General features: G+C 38.2%; 1 protein-coding gene across 3 annotated transcripts; it reads left to right on the top strand.

The window, feature by feature from the left end:
• The first annotated feature begins 2,273 nt into the window (after nt 1-2,273).
• On the top strand, nt 2,274-16,583 carry rubcnl (rubicon like autophagy enhancer). Of its 3 annotated transcripts, none has more exons than XM_041806522.1 (16): nt 2,274-2,460; nt 4,764-5,043; nt 5,419-5,594; nt 6,040-6,137; nt 6,459-6,834; nt 7,436-7,481; nt 7,578-7,683; nt 8,388-8,527; nt 9,431-9,495; nt 10,850-10,889; nt 11,109-11,186; nt 11,522-11,642; nt 12,099-12,160; nt 13,838-13,991; nt 14,302-14,392; nt 16,389-16,583. In XM_041806522.1, exons 1-16 carry the CDS (start codon nt 2,400-2,402, stop codon nt 16,481-16,483), a joined length of 1,989 nt encoding a protein of 662 aa, XP_041662456.1. In that variant the 5' UTR covers nt 2,274-2,399; the 3' UTR covers nt 16,484-16,583. The 3 variants fall into 3 exon arrangements, with proteins under 3 accessions (XP_041662456.1, XP_041662455.1, XP_041662457.1); XM_041806521.1 differs by lacking the exon at nt 2,274-2,460 and adding an exon at nt 2,461-2,587; XM_041806523.1 differs by lacking the exons at nt 2,274-2,460; nt 12,099-12,160; nt 14,302-14,392; nt 16,389-16,583 and adding an exon at nt 2,461-2,587 and having other exon boundaries at nt 13,838-13,985.
• Nucleotides 16,584-19,177: the final 2,594 nt, after the last annotated feature.

Genomic DNA, 19,177 nt, shown 5'->3' with positions numbered 1-19,177 from the left:
TGCAATCAGACATGCAATGTGGGGCAGATTGACTCATTTCCTGATCAAAATCTAAGGTTATCTGTGAGTCTCTCACACTGTGCGGAAGAAGGAGGGTGAGGGAGACTTTGCTTGTAACATAACTATTACATCCTGTATTTACAGGCCACATTTAGATCCAATAAAAGCTTTAGACTGATATTTACAGCTGAGATAGACTGATATTTATAGCTGAGATAGACTGATATTTACAGCTGAGATAGACTGATATTCACAGCTGATATAGACATATTTACAGCTGATAAAGACTGAAATTTACAGCTGAGATAGACTAATATTTACAACTGATATGGACTGATATTTACAGCTCATGCAGACTGATATTTACAGCTGATATAGACATATTTACAGCTGAGATCGACTGATATTACAGCTGATATAGACTGATTTTTACAGCTGAGGTAGACTGATATTTACAGCTGAGATAGACTGATATTACAGCTGATATGGACTGATATTTACAGCTGAGATAGACTGATATTTACAGCTGAGATAGACTGATATTTACAGCTGAGATAGACTAATATTTACAGCTGAGATAGACTGATATTTACAGCTGGGATAGACTAATATTTACAGCTGAGATAGACTGATATTTACAGCTGGGATAGACTGATATTTACAGCTGAGATAGACTGATATTTACAGCTGAGATAGACTGATATTTACAGCTGGGATAGACTGATATTTACAGCTGAGATAGACTGATATTTACAGCTGAGATAGACTGATATTTACAGCTGAGATAGACTGATATTTACAGCTGAGATAGACTGATATTTACAGCTGAGATAGACTGATATTTACAGCTGAGATAGACTGATATTTACAGCTGAGATAGACTGATATTTACAGCTGAGATAGACTGATATTTACAGCTGAGATAGACTGATATTTACAGCTGAGATAGACTGATATTTACAGCTGAGATAGACTGATATTTACAGCTGAGATAGACTGATATTTACAGCTGAGATAGACTGATATTTACAGCTGAGATAGACTGATATTTACAGCTGAGATAGACTGATATTTACAGCTGAGATAGACTGATATTTACAGCTGAGATAGACTGATATTTACAGCTGAGATAGACTGATATTTACAGCTGAGATAGACTGATATTTACAGCTGAGATAGACTGATATTTACAGCTGAGATAGACTGATATTTACAGCTGGGATAGACTGATATTTACAGCTGAGATAGACTGATATTTACAGCTGAGATAGACTGATATTTACAGCTGAGATAGACTGATATTTACAGCTGAGATAGACTGATATTTACAGCTGAGATAGACTGATATTTACAGCTGAGATAGACTGATATTTACAGCTGAGATAGACTGATATTTACAGCTGAGATAGACTGATATTTACAGCTGAGATAGACTGATATTTACAGCTGAGATAGACTGATATTTACAGCTGAGATAGACTGATATTTACAGCTGGGATAGACTGATATTTACAGCTGAGATAGACTGATATTTACAGCTGAGATAGATTGATATTTACAGCTGAGGTAGACTGATATTTACAGCTGGGATAGACTGATATTTACAGCTGAGGTAGACTGATATTACAGCTGATATAGACTTATACTACAGCTGATTTTGGTTGATATTTATGGCTCACAAATGTGTTCTTAAGATCAAACTCTGTTGATGTTATGGATCCAAATGTATGAGTTTTTATTTTCTAAATAACTTTAAGTGTGCACAAATAGTGAGCATCCTTTTGCTCATCATTAACTCCAGTTAACTAGTAGTTAATTACTCATTTATTTAATGGCTGACTAGCAGCTATTACTTATCATATCCTTGTTAGATAGCAGTTATTACTTATTCATATCCTGATTAACTAGCAGTTAATGATGTTGTTTCTCTCATACAGCAGATTTTTGCATACTTTATTTTGATGTATTTCCTTTTCATGTATTCAATCTAACACAGATTTCTCTGACCCATTTAATGTTCATAAATAAGTTTAATGATTACCTCTGATCTGATTTTCTGCCACAGTGGAAATGAGGCCAGCCTCTTCAGACTTTAGACTTTGACGTTTAATGAGGATCCTGATCAGCTTTAAAATCTGAAGCAGGAAGTGTATCAGAGCAGATAACACATCCTCAGACCTATAAAACAGGCAAGTTAAGAAGCAGTAAACTTTGTAATAATCAGTAATTTTTCTTCAGTGATTTGCTCATTTTGTATTTTTTACAGTTGCAGCCGTTTTGTCGACACACAGGAAGAACTGTTGCAGCAGAAAGTTTGCAGTAAAGTTGCTGTTGTTGGGAAACTTTCCACTCCTTCCTCACAGATGAGAAGCAGCTGTAGGGACTCATAATCGTCACTCATGAGACGCTATGTGAGCTGGTGTGCAGACCCTGCAGAGCCACCAACGCCTGCAGAGAAAGGTGAGGTCCACCATCACCTTTAGGAACTCTCAGAACTTCTGCTAGATGACAGTGCTAGATGAGTACCCACTCATCGAAGTCCACTACAGCTTGACCCAGACCAGTCCTCGTCTCAACAGCTGCATTGGTGTGAATACTGCTCAGCTATCTCAGATATCTAGAGTTCATTTTTAGCTTATATTAAAGGATTTTTGCAACATGTCTTCTCGGTCACACAATATGTTAATATTCACTCTTTACCTTTTTGGTAAATTGGCATTTGTTTCAGCAGGAAATTTTGACAGTTAATACTTTCATCTCCTGGACTTTCACCTGTGACTCCAGCCACTTTTACCCATTTCACCCTTTTTACAACTTCTATTTGCCAGTTTAGCCTATTTATGCCACTTTTTGGCCTATCTTTTGCCAGTTTAATCAATTTTGCCACTTTTTTTTGTCACTAATTGCCTGTTTTTACAACTTTTTCTGCCTCTTTTAAGCAATTTCTCTTGTTTGCCACTATTTTGTCACTTTTTGCCTTGTTTGCTAATTCAACCAACCATTGCTCCTTTTTACTCAATTTTGCCAATTCTGTGTGCCACTTTTTACCATATAGCTAACTTCTTTTTACCAATTTTAACCCATTTTTGCATCTTTTTGCCCATTTTTTCCACTTCCTCTCCAATTAGAACCATTTATTGCTTCTTCTTGCCACTCTTAACCAATTTTTTGCCACTTTTAATACATTTTTTTTGCTCTTTTTTGCCCATTTTTGCCTTACTTTTTGTCACTTGTTGTCCCTTTGCCTCTTCTTTTAAGAGTTTTAGCCCCTTTTTGCCTCTTTTAACTAATTTTGTATTTTTTGCCCTTTTTGCCACTTGTTTGCCACTTCTTCTTTCCTTTTTTTTAACCCATTTTTTAAAATTTTTGTTCATTTTTTCCAACTTTTTTTGCCACTTTTCGCTCCTTCATGCCCCTTCTTTTTGCCACTCTTTACCTATTTGTTGCCATATTTAACCGATTGTTGTTGGTTTTTTTCTTTGTTTCCACTTTGAATCCATTTTTTGTCCTTTATTGCAGCTTAACTTCACTCAACTTTACAGTGGACCATGATTTTGCTGACCTCCTCTGCCCTGGGAAGCTCTCCCCTTTACCTCCCCCTGCCCACCCATGGGTGGCCTTGCCCCTACCTCTTGATTTCCTGTGTCTCCTTTAAACAGAGTTACATGTATGGTGGTGATGAAATCTTGTGACCCTTTTAGTTGCTGATACTCTATCAGTAGTCATGGTTAGCATGTATGAAACAGATGAAAGGACAACACCAGACATTTTCTACAACATTTTAAAATGTTCATTTAAATCGAAAGGCACATAATGCACTGAAACAACATAAATTATGTTTTTAGATCGTTGTCATGGATTCAGAGTCCTATATGTGAAGAAACTACTCGCATTTGCACACTTCTTCAGTAGCCGTCTTCTGATTCACAAGAGATTCTCCAAGTTTTCCTGACCTTTTATCTATGATGAAGACCAGACTAGACTAAAAATAAAAATATATCTTTGATGATAAAAACCTATATTTAGTTTTAGTTGAAGGGGACTAAAATGAAACCAAAATGTTAGTGCTGGACTGTTGGACATTCAGAATCATTGATACTCTCCCTTTGTGAGTATAAGGTATGTCAGTATTGTTAAAAAAAATAAAGTCCCAGGGCGCGCCTGTAGTCGAGCGGCTAAGGTGCGCACCATGTATGCGGGCAGCCCCCCTTTGCTGAATGTCTCTCCCCCACTCTCGTCCCTGTTTCTGAGTCTATCCTCCGTCCTCCTCTATCTAATAAAGGCATGAAAAGGCCCAAAAACAAATCTTTAAAAAATAAATAAATAAAGTCCCTATAGCTAACCCACGCCTGCAGCTATTATCCTCAGGTGATGCTGATTAGTCTGTTCATTCTCTGGCTAGGAGGATCTTCCTGATTACAGACATGAATCTGGACAATCCATGAGATTTAGGAGGTTATATTTAACATGCTCTGTTTTCTGAAAATTAATTGAAACATGCCCCAGCATTGTTAAAAAAAAAAAAAACTAAGATTTCTACCAGTCACGTAAAAACAGAAACCAGACATGTTCTTCTGCTTCACTTTCCTCTTTAGCTTCACCATCCAATGGTACCCCCTAACTGAGGCGTTTAAACATCATGACTTTGTGTTGTTGTTTCTGGTGCAAATAGGATGGATAAACCTGTGAGGAAAGAATAAAAGACACAGCTGATGCACAATAAGATTAAAACAGTCTCCCATCCTCCTCTTTATTCTCTCCAGATAATATCTCTCTCCAAACCCATGATTCAGCTGCTCCAGGATCAGTCCCACATCTCCTCCTGACCCCTCCAGAAACCAGAGGACTGTTTTCAGTTGAACCTCCACAGACGACTGTAACTAAGAGAAGACATGATGAAAGAAATGATGAAAGAAGAAGAAGAGGACACAAGGAGGACTCGTCTCCTCACCTTGTCCTCCCCAGGAGCAGTCCGGTCATCTCCAGACGGCACCGGCCCGTCTCCTGGAGCGGAGGAGGCACCGATGGCTCTACTCTACCCAGGTAAATGAGTCTTATTAATACCTGAGGAAAACCCTCTGTTAGTTATTGGATGGTACCCCTAGGCTGTGCTTTCTCTCCACATCCACTCCTTACTCCACCCTAAAGGTGTGGATTTTGTTATTTTTCAACACATTATTTTCCCATGCCCCTGGTAGTATGCAAGGACATCCAGAGCATGACTGGGGTTGCGTTTATCCTCCAGCCTGATGGTGCCCTCAGGCGGCTTATTCACCACATCCACACCTTACTACAGGCTCAATTTTTGGTCCAAACATGCCTAAAGTTCTGCACAGTCCTGCATGTATTTAAAGTTTCCTTCTTGTATTTATAGACATTTATCATTAATTAATCGTTTGTGTGCAAACCGTCCTGTAGGTCTGACGCTCCGTCTCTGGATCAGCATGTGACACATGAAGGTGTTCACTTATCCTCTCGCTGTGTCTCATCAAACCTGAACGCTGATGTTCACCTTCAGCTCAGTGAACAGCAGCGATTGGCTGAGGAGCAGAGGGGGCGGGGTCCCTGTGACTGCCACATCCCTCAGTCACCAGGTACAATCATGTTTTTACTTCAGTGTAGAGCTCCTTCAGTCCTCTCCTCACCATCACTGCTCACTTCTCTTATCTTCCAGCAATCCCTGCACACTTCCTCCACTCCTCCTCCCTTTCTCCTGTTTGAATTGTACAAACCACTGACGATGATTCTGTTCATAAATATATTTGGGACAGCATGAAAGAGTTAGTCTGAAAGTTTTGGCCACTAAAACCATGAATAACCCCAAAACTGGTTTCTAGGCTTTTATTTTTGATGCTGTGCCATCCTACAGGACTCAGTCTCAGATTTCTTTTGACATCAAATCAAGATTTTTCAATTCTGCTATCATAATGAACCGTCTCTGGGTTCAGTCAGCTCCTGATCAGAACTGAATTTTCAGGTAACAGAATGTTTACTCTATTCTCACATGCAGTGTTGTTTTTCTCTGTGTGCATTTTTCAGACCTCCCTCCTTCAGCAAACATTATCAGAGATTGGCGGAGCAGCGGTATCCCAGAATTCTCTGCAGACCTCCTAAAGACTCGCTGTGAGCTGGAGCAGGTATGTTGCCTGATTCTTTGATGAATGCTTCCTTTAAATACAAGACAAGGCTGCTTCCACGGTATAAAGAGGGCATTCTGAGAAAAAGGGGTGTTCCCTCTTAGGCTGGTTCATTCGGACAGATGTGAATGCAACAATCAAACCCTGTTTTGAACAAAACAACAAACTGAGATCATTCAGAACACGCAGTCTCTTCTATCTATCAATCAAACCCCACAGCGTTTAGTGTGCAATGAGAATGCATGTCTCTTCTTGTTGGTTAAATATCAGAATGACAGGGTTAGAGGGTGCTTGATCTAGTTTTTTGATGACTGTTCGCAGGAAAACTCTCATTTCATTGTGGTGGACTTGGTGCTAGAAGTTCTGGAGGGAGTGAAGTGGACGTTAATGACAGAAACACAACAGCAGACACAGGGCCAGATAAACTCACAACAACACAAACAACAACAATGCAAACAACAACACAAACAACACATCCAGACCAGCACATGCTTCACCGTGGACTCTGCAGTCACTGAATGGCTGCAACAGAGTCATAATCACAAACACACAAATGCTGCTGAAGAAATGCAGACAACACACAAAAACACACACTCCTACACACTCTCACACAAACACACACAGGAAGTGAAGGATGGCCAGTCAGAGCATCAACCCAAGACGTTCTCTGTCCTCTCCACTGACAGCGGATTTGAAGGTAAAACAAATAAGTTGAGGTCAATTTCATGACTTATTGTTCATATCAGCTGTTCTGCATCAGTGTGGTGATGCAGTACTAAGATTCACCTCCTCCACCCTAGCCGCCTCCTTCATTGACAAAGCTTCAGCTCCTCCACCCCAGCCTCCTCCTTTATAGACAAAAGTTTCATGTCCTTCATCCCAGCTGCATCCTTCATAGCATTAAGCTTCACCTCCTCCACCCCAGCTGCCTCCTTTATAGACTAAAGCTTCTGCTCCTTCACCCCAGCTGCCTCCTTTATAGACTAAAGCTTCTGCTCCTTCACCCCAGCTGCCTCCTTTATAGACTAAAGATTGTTGCAACCTCATAGTCAGATTCATGCTACTTTGAATTAATTGCTTTTAAACTTATTTCATGTGTCCTATACCCAGTGCCATAAATGTATCTATCCATGTGGGGGTCTAGCTATGTGCTCCCTGGAAAGTCAAATCATGCTGCTGCCTAATCCAGGGAGCATCTTTAGAGCAGAGCCTTCTCCACCATGTAAAACTGTAGATAACAATTAATGGTTAAATGCATGAGCATAGTATTCCTGACTGAAATATTTTTCTGATTTCAGACGGAGGGTTTGAGTCGGTGCATACATCCAGAGATTCTCCTAGGCAGTAAGAAAAACAACGTTTTAGGATTTAAAGCAGACTTCTAGTGTTTTTTTGATGCTGTAAACACAGACTTATTGAGTTTATTTTCCCATCATACAGTGCGGAGCGTCTGGCCCAGCAGCTGGTGTCAGAGTTCAAGAGGAGCTGGCTTCCTTCAAACGGACCTCGACGCGGACGTTTGAGTCTGAGAAGCTCACTGCAGGAGGTCAGAACAGATAAAAAGTATCCATCACTGCTGATTTCTGATCACTTATTGATCTGTTGAAGCCAAACCGTCTGATCAGTATGACAGAGGTAGCTGCTGTGGCATCTGCTGATCTGTGGTTACTTTGAATTTTTTCAGACTCCATCTTTGTTTTAGGATAAAATGTTCAGTAAGGTAGAGATGGGTAGAAGAAGCTTTAGAGGTGTAGAACTGTCTGATAATTTTAGTTTTCACTAAGAGAGACACAGGCTGTCTAAAATACATCTCTGAGCAGAGGAAACAGTCATGTGACTGAAACTTTTGTTAATTATAAATGGTTAGAGGTTCTGTTGTTATTTCCTGTTGTATCAAATAATTTTTTTAAATAATTTAAACTGTAAATGAACATTCATGAACATAAACCTTTACATAAACTCAGAAAGAAACTGTCCACTGTAGAAATCAGATGATGAGTGAGACTGATTTATCTTGGACCTCGGTACCATCAGGCTGATTTCTGCCACCTGCTGGATGACAGATATAATAATAATAATAATAATAATAATAATAATAATAATAATAATAAATAATAATAATAATAATAACTTTATTTGTGCAGTACTTTCAAAACAAAGGTTGACAAAGTTCTTTGACAGTGAAGAAGCAAACAGCTTTTCAGTCAGTCCATAATGCTGTCAAACTCCATGTTTTTGTTTGTCCCTCAGTTACCAGGTGGAGGCGGTGTGACGGCGAGCAGCAGCAGCAGCCTGACAGCCGAGATCAGACTGAGGACCAGGATGAGAGGGCCGCTGAGTTGGGCACCGCCACCAGTCCAGATCATCTTCAGTGTGCAGCCCAACCTGAGGTCTGGAGAAAAAAACAAATAAATATAAAAAACAAAATTTAAAAACAAAACAAAACAAAAAAAACACAGATAAACAAAATAAAAACAAACAAACGAACAAAATAAAAGCGAGCAATCAAACAACATGAAAACAAGCAAACAAATGAACAAAAACAAAAGAAAAAAACAAAAAATAACAAAAAAAATTAAAGAAAAATAAAAAGATAATTAAAACAAATACACACAAAAAAGAAAACAATCAAAGAAAATTAAACAAACAAATGTAAAATCAATCAAACAAGCAAAACAAGAAAACAATTTGAAAAAGAATGAAACAAAAACAAATATTTACATGAACAATTATCAAAGCAAAACAAACAAACAAACAAACAAAAAATCAGGGAAAGAAAGATAATGGGAAAAAAGAGACAAGCAACCAGAAAAGAGTAAAACAGAAACGAACTAACACAGAAATGAACAAAGTAACAATTCTAAAAGGAAATAAAGAAACAAACAAACAAATAATAAAACAAGAAAATTAACCAACAAATAAAGGATCTAACACAAAGGAAACAAACAAACCAAGAAAATCATTTGTATAGACAAGGAATCAAGGTAAAAATGGATTTAAAATAACAAAAACCCCACAAAATGTCATACAAAGAACACAGACATATAAACAAGAAGACAAACAAACAAACAAAAAGGTACAAGGTAGAAAGAGGCTGAAAAAACAAAGAAAACATAGATAAATAAGTAAAGATTCAACAACCAAGGATTCTAAGAAACAATGAGGCCAATTGATAAACTTGATCAATCGACTGATTGAGTAGCTGAGTGTTTATTGGTTGATTGATGTGTGATTGGTTGGTTTGTTGATTGATTGATTGATTGATTTGACAGGCCTTTCCCCCTCACTTTCAGACGCAATCACATCATTGCTCTGCAGAACTTCCTGTGTGCAGGATGTGGAACTGAATTTGAGCACAGTAAGTACTTGAACATTTTCATTGAATTAAAAGCAGATTTGTGTTTTTTAAGTATCAAACTTAAAACACAAAATCATAAACATCATATTTCTATTAATGTCATCTTTAAAAACAAAGTTCTTTAACTGATGAAAACTCCATCACATGAATTCAGGCAGCTTGATTGAATTTTGGGGAATTTCTCTTTTTAGGAATATTTGATAGAAAATGGGGGGGGGGGTCTGCACCCCCAACAACACTCAGCCTAAAAGTCTGCTCTAAAACCAATCCAGGGCTGTATTTCTGCAGGAACTGGACCTTCAGGAGATTTCTGGACATCGTTTTAAGTCTATATTTCCTGTTCAGAGACAGGGCTGAAGTTTTAACCTGATCAGGTTCTACTGATCCTACAGAAGAGGGAGGGACTAAAAATACTTCCAGACTAAGGCTCAGTCCTCAAGAGTACATGAAGAAAGTGATAAACTCAAACACATATTTACATTCAGAACAGTTAAATTTAAAGGGAAATATTTTACCCTTTTAAGACAAGTTTATATTGGTCTGAGAGGTCCCCAAAACATGCCTGTGAAGTTTGTTGCTGAAAAAACAGTATTGGATTTTTGCATGTCTAAAAACCCCTCTGTTACAGCCGTGCTCAGAACAAGCTGTTTCTGTGTCTGTAAATGGTAATTAGGTGTCTGACTCCACCCCTGACCACAGCCCTCTCAGGAAATGGATGTGGCACTAATGTTACAGATACTTTTATCCAAAGTTGAGGATCTGATTAAGATTTGAACCATCAATCTCCCAGACCAAAGTCAGCTGGGTAATCCACTGAGCTATCCAGCATCTTAGCTGGCAGCTGAGAGGAAGATCAGGAGAGGAGCGTGGAACTTTCTTCCAAGCGGGGAGGGCCAATTAAACCTGAGGGCAGACGCTTACTCCTCATGTGACATCATGAGGGGAAAATCTGAGAACGGCTTGTTTTAGCAGACATTTTCTGAAAGGTGAAGAAAGAAAGGGTGGAAGGGAATTAATTTTTCTGGTATTTGAGGGGATTGTGGACAGGCCAGGGGCACATATTTTTGTTAGAAAAGCCTGAAAATGGGATTTTTGCATAATATGTCCCCTTTAAACCTTTATGTACATGATACATCAGTGCAGTTACTGCTTCCACTAGAGGGCACTATTGGGCAGCTTAGATGCTACAGTTTGAAATAAAATCAACAGAAAATGTGAAACATTTGTTGTTTTTGATCAGTTATTAAAAAGTTTTATTTTATAGAAATGTCTATAAAACGAGGATTTGACTATGTTGAGAAAAATAAGAGTTGAAAATATAGTAATTAAAAGTGGTTTATCTCTTTGTCATCAGAGCACATCAAGAAGCTGCGTTACTGTGACTACCTGGGCAGGTAAGAAAACTATGGTACCTTTAGACATGATCACTATAGGTGAATGGTAATATCTGCACATCAGAGCTTCACTGAGACATTTTGTATAAACTTTTCATAATTCAGAGTGAAGGAACACAGAAGATTTAAACCATGAAGATCTGAAGTGTTCGTAGACCAGCCATGATTTCAGCTCTTTTTGAATGAATATATCGGAGTTAATTTGTGTTGAATTTGCAGGTATTTCTGTGATTGCTGCCACAGCAGCTCTGAGGCTGTGATTCCTGCTCGAGTGCTTAATGACTGGGACTTCAGCAGGTCAGAGAGACTTGATAAATCTTCTGAGACAAATACAAATATGTATTCATAATCATAAAATTATTGTTTTTATTGAAAGACAATTTCTATAACCAACCTTTTGTCAAACCCTCAGTGAGCCAGGGCTCTGCCCCATTTGAAACCATAGAGAATACCCCATACTGTGAAAGACTGTCATTGATATTAAATTGACCAGATTGTTTGATAAACATGGCTGCAGGTTCATCCAAACATTAAATAAATAAAACAAGACCATAACCATTTCTATCACTGTGAAACACAGCCTTCACTCCTAAAGCCTGTTACTGAATAATACTATTAAATGGGTATTTCAGGTTTCCAGTGAGTGATTTCTCCAAACAGCTGCTGGACTCGATCTGGTTCCAGCCTCTGTTCGATCTGAGCCGTGTGGGTAAAAATCTCTATGGCCGAGTGAAGGAGCTGCAGCGATTCAGGGTGAGTGAACGTCAGACGTCTGTGAGAGGTATTTGTATTCTCTTTTCTATGGCTGCATCTATAATAACTGCTCCAACAGTCCTGTTTGGTTAGGGAGATTATTGACTGAATCTAAAGACCCAGAGGTATTTAGAAACACAGGAAGTACATCTCACCACCAGGGGGCCTCTCAATCAAAACAAGAGATGACCAGTAGAGGCGCTCTGCTGCCTACTTCTCGTTATGCACTGTGGACTCAGATCAATAGAAACATCTCTCCATCAGAAGTGTTCACTAAACAGTAAAACACTGTGTTGGTTTCATGGATGAATGTCATATTAGGAGGGAGTAAAGCTGTTTAAAGTGCCCCTCCTGTTTAATGCTGCAGGCACTTTGGGATGACTTATACTTTAATATGTGATCATCAGAAACAAAACTGGATTAAAGAGATGTTTCTATCTTACTGTTGTTCTACAGGAGCTCCAGGATCAGCTGCTGGGCATCAGGAGGCTACTGATGGCCTGCAGGTTATCAAAATGGTAAAAACATATTTATAAGACACAAATACATCTGCTCCTTCAGATAAGATAAGCTAAGATTATATTAGATAAGATAAAAAAGGATAGATAAGATTAAAAAAGGCTAGACAAGAAAAGAAAAGAAAAGAAAAGATAAGATAGGATTAGATAAGATAAGATAAAGCCTAAATAAAAGAAGATAAGATAAGATAAAGGCTAGATAAGATAAGATAAAAAAGCCTAGATAAGATAAAATATGAAAGGCTAGATAAGATAAGATAAGATTAGATAAGATAAGAAGATTAAAAAAAAAGGCTAGATAAGATAAATATGAAAGGCTAGATAAGATAAGATAAGATAAGATAAGATAAGATAAGATAAAGGCTAAGTAAGAAAAGATAAGAAAGGCTAGATAAGATAAGACACAAGATATCAGAATGATCAAAATTGTATTTATAAGACAAAAATACATCAGCACCTTTGGATAAGATAAGATAAAAGAGATAAGATAAGAAAACTTAAGTGAGCACAAGTTAAGTACTGTTATGATTAAATATAAGATTAGATGAGACAAGATACTTAAAGATAAGATTAGTTGAAGTTGACTTGGTAAGGTAAGAAACTAAGACACATAAAAGAGGAGAGGAGAGAATCACATGAAATGAGAGGAAACAGGACTGAATAATATCTTTATTGATCCTTCAGTGGTAAATACAAATGTTTAATAATCAATAAAAACTTACTGAACAAATATAATACAGATAAAAATTAAAGACACTACTATACTAACCACCAACAACACTATGGCAATCAGTATATTTATGATAAAACCTCTGTTTTTGACTGACCACTGATCAGAGCATGTGTGTTCGCTCCAGCTGTGTGCGTCTGTGTTGCCCGCGTGAGCCAGGGGTTATGTTAAAAAACATTTGGTATATATTTCCTTAATACTATATGTTTATGGGGAAGAAATAAATGTTAAAATCTTCGGATTTATGTTGTTAAAAGGACGTTACTTAAACTTTTAACATGTGTTTATTTGCAGGGAATATGATAAATGTGCTGTTTATAGATAAACGGATATAAAAAAATGATAGGAACACTGAAGTAGAAAGCTTCATTTTACACATATACAGACCCTTACACACCTGTCTGGGGAGAATTAGAAATGTTCATGAAACCTGTTGCAGTTTTATTTTATTTTACAATAAACAGTTCATCAACAGTTAGTGTTTTATTGTTGGTGTAAACTTTCTACCATTAAAGACTTATATCTGACAAAAAAAAACATAATCTCCAGTGACACTGTCTGTCTCTATCAGTGGAGTATGTCTCTGTAGTGTTTCATATAGAGGAGAGCTTTATTAAGAGGATAGACAGAGAGAGAGGACAGCATGTAGCTATACATTTAAGTTGCCACAATAAATTTGGGTCACAAAAAAACAAAAATTATAACAAACTCACTCTGGCAGTCAGGCATTTCTACAGGCATTCCAGATAGTTGCAGTCATCCATATACTAGGTTTTAACCTAGTCTTGTTAAATAGGATTTTAAATTGACTTTGGCACCATCTAGTGGCAACATCTATAAAATCAGTTAATAAGAAATGCACTTTTTTCGCTCTCTGACCAAACAGCAGTTTATTATGAAGGATGTGAAGTTCATCTAAATCTAATTTCTCGTGTTCTGTGTCTCAGTGTGATGACAGAGTTTGACCAGCTTCCCGCTCACCTGTCAGAGCAGCCTCATCTTTTCTCCATGGATGACCTGCTGAGAGCAAAGAAGGGTCAGCTCGTCTTTCAGGCACGAGGTGTGCTTAACGCCGCTGTCAGCCACGTGGAAAACTGCCAGGTCTGAAATACCACCAATATTTAAAAGATTTAACTACACTGTCAGGTCTGAGAGAATATTCTTTGGAAATTTCCTGCTCATACTTCAGCTCACCACAGCGACACAGAAACTGAACTGGGAGGCTGATAGGAAGGTGTCTTCAGGTTACACATGGATGTAACTTTTTGTGTTATCTCCCTTTTTTTAATTCCTGATAACTTTGCAGTCATCTGTTCCCCTCACACTGAGACTAATCAGACAGAATCATGTTCAACATAAACGTCAGGATGGTTCTCAGTGGAATCACCCTTCTCTACTCTTCCTCTCCCAGCTGTGTCAGGCTCGAGGTTTCATCTGTGAGTTCTGCAGAGAAAAAGACATCATCTTTCCGTTTCAGACTGATGTATGCAGGCGCTGTCCAGGTGAGTAAACAGCTCCACTTCTAGAAAAAATTAACTGTAAAGGGAAACCAGATTGATTTCTTTACCTGAATTCTCACCTCAGCTGCAGACAAACTTTGAGGCATGCTCTTTTGAGTTTGAAAATATCAGTAGTTTGGTATAGTCAGGATTTAGGACCAGTTTAACTCAAACACAAAGTCCTGTAAGAATCAAAGACCTCCTGTGAGAGCCTGATGGTGATGATAATGCTGTAGCAGCAAAGCAGTAAATGACAGAGCATAGAAATGAACAGAGATCCAGTTCCAGTGGGTTGAGAGGTGCATTCTGCTCCAAAGAAGGAAGGATCTCTAGGCATTCAGGTGTTCTGGTTCATTGCTAAATCACATTGCCATCTACTGGTTGGCCTGTATACTACACATTTCTGGTGTTTCCTGTGGTCACGTGTGGACAGAGGCTGTTTTCAGAACTGTCTAGAACTATTTCAAAATGAAGAGGGAAAATGAAGCAGAATGTTGTTGTGTGAACAGGGACTTAATCTCAGAGAGGTGTTCCTGGTTAAATGAATAAATTAATAAATAAATAAACTGTGCTTTTAGATGCTGATACAAACTGATGATCTTTTGTCTGCAGCATTCGCTTTATACCGGGGTTAAAATGCCTAAAATATTTGAATATTCAGTGGTGTTGATCTGGATTGTTTTTGAGATTGTTTTTTATATTTTATTTAATTTTGTGGTGATTGCAAACAACACAACACATACAATAAACAAATAGACAATAAAAAGCAAAACAAACAAAAACATCACTGTGTCATCACGTGACAAACCTTCTCTCTACAGTACATGGTTGGCCTTCTGGACTGGACAGGGTTTCAACCTAGTCTTGTGGGGCACTTTAGAAGTGGGGGTGTCCAGCTTTACAGGGGTGAGCTGGGCCACTGAACTCACAACACCACTGTAAAATAAAATGAACTTAGTTTCCCTAATGTGGAAACTTGTTGCCTCAGAAATAATTAGTAAACTGAACTTGACTTTCATGAGTTCAAACTTATTATTTCTGAGCAGCCTATTCAATACTGATATAAACTATTATTTTAAGTGTGCAACAGTAGTTCTGAAACAATTAAGTGCTTAAAGATAGAAATACTAATTTGAACGTAAACATCTACCACAGAGCAGGAATGTTTTGGAGATCTCTGAGAACACTATTAACTTGTCTTAAACAGTAAAATATGTCCCACTAAAGGTAGGTCATCATTTAGAGAACACAGGTGACAGTAACAAAAAGTTTACACTGGACCACTGGATCTTCTTCCTTTATGTTCACCATAACTTTTATTCTATAATGTGGTTGTTCCCCGCAGGTGGGATGTGTCCTATCAGTGAGACACTTCACTCATGGTGCAAAAGTGTTAAATGCCTAAAGGTATTCTGGGAAAACTCAGTTGATTAGGAAGGACTGTCAAATGATTTTAGTAGAATGACAAAAACATGTAAATTATTTCAGTACAGTTATCGTAAAACTTTAAATGTGGTTTATTAAGTCAGAAAAATAGAGTTGAAATGCTCATTTCAGATTTTTAAGTGAACACAACTGAATTTTTTAGACTGTTTGGTCTAACAGTGTGGCAGCCTCCATGACAAGACATGTCCCATGACAATTACACAAATTCAGAATTTCTCTGGTTTTGAAAACTGCTGGAATTATTTGAGCTATTGTAAGGACTCAAAGTCTTTTTAAATTCATAAACACATTTCATTGCAAAAATTCTGCATGAAGAAGATTGGCCGCCGGTAGCCTCGTGGTTTTGTCTGTGCCCATCTACAGACACTTCTGCACCATGAAATCTACATCTCCAGGTCCAGATCTGGCCTCTGGCTCCTTTCCCATGTGTCATTTTAACTTTTTTCAGGTTCTGACCCTACCTTCTTCTCTCTCAAAAAACGGCATAGAAGCCTAAAAATAAATTGTAATAATAATAAAAAAATTTTTTTAACTGTCTCTCTCTTTTTTACAGTGTGCAGGACGTGCTTTCATAAACTTTGTTTCATGGAGAGGAGGTGTCCAAAGTGTGCTCGAATCCAATCCCGTATAAAGACTTCAGCCAGATGAGCGCTGGGATTACAGCAGTATTACCCAGCTCCTCTGCACTTGTTTGAGATTGCATATTTCCTATGGAAATAAATGAGCAGAATGAGTCTTTATTACCTCACTTCAACCTTATTTTAGTGTCATCTTTATATTTCTCTGTTCTGGGATTTTCTGTTCAAGCATTCATAGATGTTTGAGAAGTTTGAATCAGTCTTTATTGAACAGAGCCACTATGAAACCAGAGTTATCTACAGACACTTTACAAGATGGATGGATGGATGGATGGATGATGGATGGAGGGATGGATGGAAGGAAGGAAAAATAGAACTCAAAACAATCCTGATTCCATTAATGAACCAATGAGAGGCTCATTTTATTCTTTTTTCTAATAAAGAACTGATAGTCAGGGGACTACTTCCATTCAGTCTCCTTTATTGTGAAATTCTCCTCGTATGTTAGACTAAAATACAGAAAAACACTTATGAACAGGTCACTCTCATCAGACTTAATAAGTCTCTCTGTGTACATCTTCAGCCAATCAGCTGGTTTAACAGCAGCATGCTGAGCCTCAGTAGACAGGAAGTTTCCTCTCACCTGGAGGGATCAGGGCAAGGTGACAGTGCCGTCTCAGCCTCAGAGGTTTCACCAATCAAAGGTGTGAAGAAAACAAGCTGCAACAAACACAACATGCAGCAGAAACACATCAACATAAGACACAATCATTGCTGAGAATCTGGTGAAATGGCTGGTCAATGCATGAGGGAAGCTCTCCAAACCTTATGCCTGAAGTTGCGCATAATGAACTGTATGATGACAGGTCGTGTGCTTTAATCCTCTTGTTGTCGTCCAATCCTGTGAACAGTGTCCACCATAAACCCCAGTTTGTTTGTTTTTTCTGGCAAAATTTGTGCTATGGTCTCCATCCCCTCTTTTCTCACATCCTCATTGTTGCTTTCTGGAAGATTTAGAAGACGGAGAGTCCATCTCTCTTTTGTTCTGTAAAGCGTCTTTGAGTTTCTTAGAAAAGCACTATGTAAGTCTGATGAATTATTATTATTATTATTATTATCTCCTGCAGTACTGCCCTGTTTCTTGTTTTCTTGCAGGCCTGCATGCTTCTCTTTTAATTTCTTCACAGTGTCGTCGGTTCCTTTGCACTGAAATTCCGGTCCTTTAACGTTATCTTGTAACGAGGCAATTTCAGCTGTGTTTTTGATTACCCTCTGCTCAAATTCGGAGAAGCAGTCGTTCAGCCCCTGAATGGCTTTTAAGATGACAGCATTGGTTACCGTTTCTTCTCTAGTTTCTTTAGTGCACATTTTCTACGCATTGGGGCTTTTAGTGGGAGTTTCAGGTAACGGAGTACACAGAATCGAGCTTGAACTTTCTGGATCCAAATTTCTGGATTCCCTTTCTGGTATTGGTGTCTCTTTTGGACATCGTGGCAAGTGTGTCGAGTTTCTTGCAGAGCTAACTTGGTTGCAAAGCTAACTTCGGTTTAGTGTATGTTAACTAGTTTATTTGTTCCGAAAAACAACTGTCTCAGCAATAGTCTTTTTTTCAACAAGCCCATTTTTTTACAGTTGCGATGAAACTTTAAGCTGTTACCATTTAAATCAAAAAAGTCCAGTTGGATTTGTTATAATGTCTGATACTCGGTGATTGAGTAGGAGCTCAGAAACACGCCGCTGCACTGGTTGCCATCTTGCCACAACCGCCCTTGAACCAGGCCGTCTTGCCTGAAAGAAAGCTAGCATTAAGTCCTAGGCCCAAGTTTAGCTAACCAGCTATCAGCAAGGCTAATGTCAATGTTCCTGTAATCATGGACAACAGAATTAAGCGTGCACTTACATATACACTTTAACCCTACTCTGCAAGGTGTTTTAAATGAAAAAGTCGATAACATAGTGAGCTAGCACAAGCTAAACGGCAATATTTAGCACTTTCCTGTCCAACAGAAAACAGACCAACTCCAGGTCGCTCTCCAGCTGAAGGCTCCCAAAATCCGTACTGCTCTTCATCTGTTTTGAACAAGTTCTTCGCCACTCTCAGGCAGCATTTAGTTTAGCACTCTTGCAACATGTGGATCCGCCATGGCTGACGCAAACAAATGCCATGTGATGGGAGCGGTATAAATACACACCGCCACCTACCATTCTCAACGGACTGGCTGTGACGTCACTCTCCTGCCCATCTACTTTTTTTTAAATTTAACTTTATGTAAATACAAACAAAACAGGCATAATCCAACATCAAGATATACAAATACAGATCTCAGGTTGAGCAGATGTAAACATGAATAAAGGAGAATTTCAACCCTAAATGTAAGTAGGTAACAACAGTAAAATAAAGTAAAACAGACAATTGGCAATAAGAGTTAAGACATAAAATAAATAGACATAAACAAAAAACCTAGGGCTGTCACATAGCAAACTAAAGTTATTCAGCAATGAGAGTAACTTCAGGGCTTTTCTGTCTTTAACAAATTTCAAAGGTTTACTTTAAAGTTTTAACTCATTCTTCCAATAATTCGGAGTGGGCTTAGTTTTAAAGTACCTGCACCTGTGAATGAAGAATTTTCCAAGTAAAATCAAAGTATTAAGGACAAGCTCCAAGATAAGGACATTGTAGGTTAAACAGTACTTTATTTAAGATAGCAAAGCACGAAAGTGGTAGATGTGACTATTGTGAACAAGAGGAAACAATAGAACATGC

Source organism: Cheilinus undulatus, linkage group 15 (genome assembly GCF_018320785.1).
Source record: "Cheilinus undulatus linkage group 15, ASM1832078v1, whole genome shotgun sequence".
Taxonomy (NCBI): domain Eukaryota; kingdom Metazoa; phylum Chordata; class Actinopteri; order Labriformes; family Labridae; genus Cheilinus; species Cheilinus undulatus.
The sequence above is the reverse complement of the archived record's forward strand: the minus strand, read 5'-3'. Positions and strand labels throughout refer to the sequence as shown.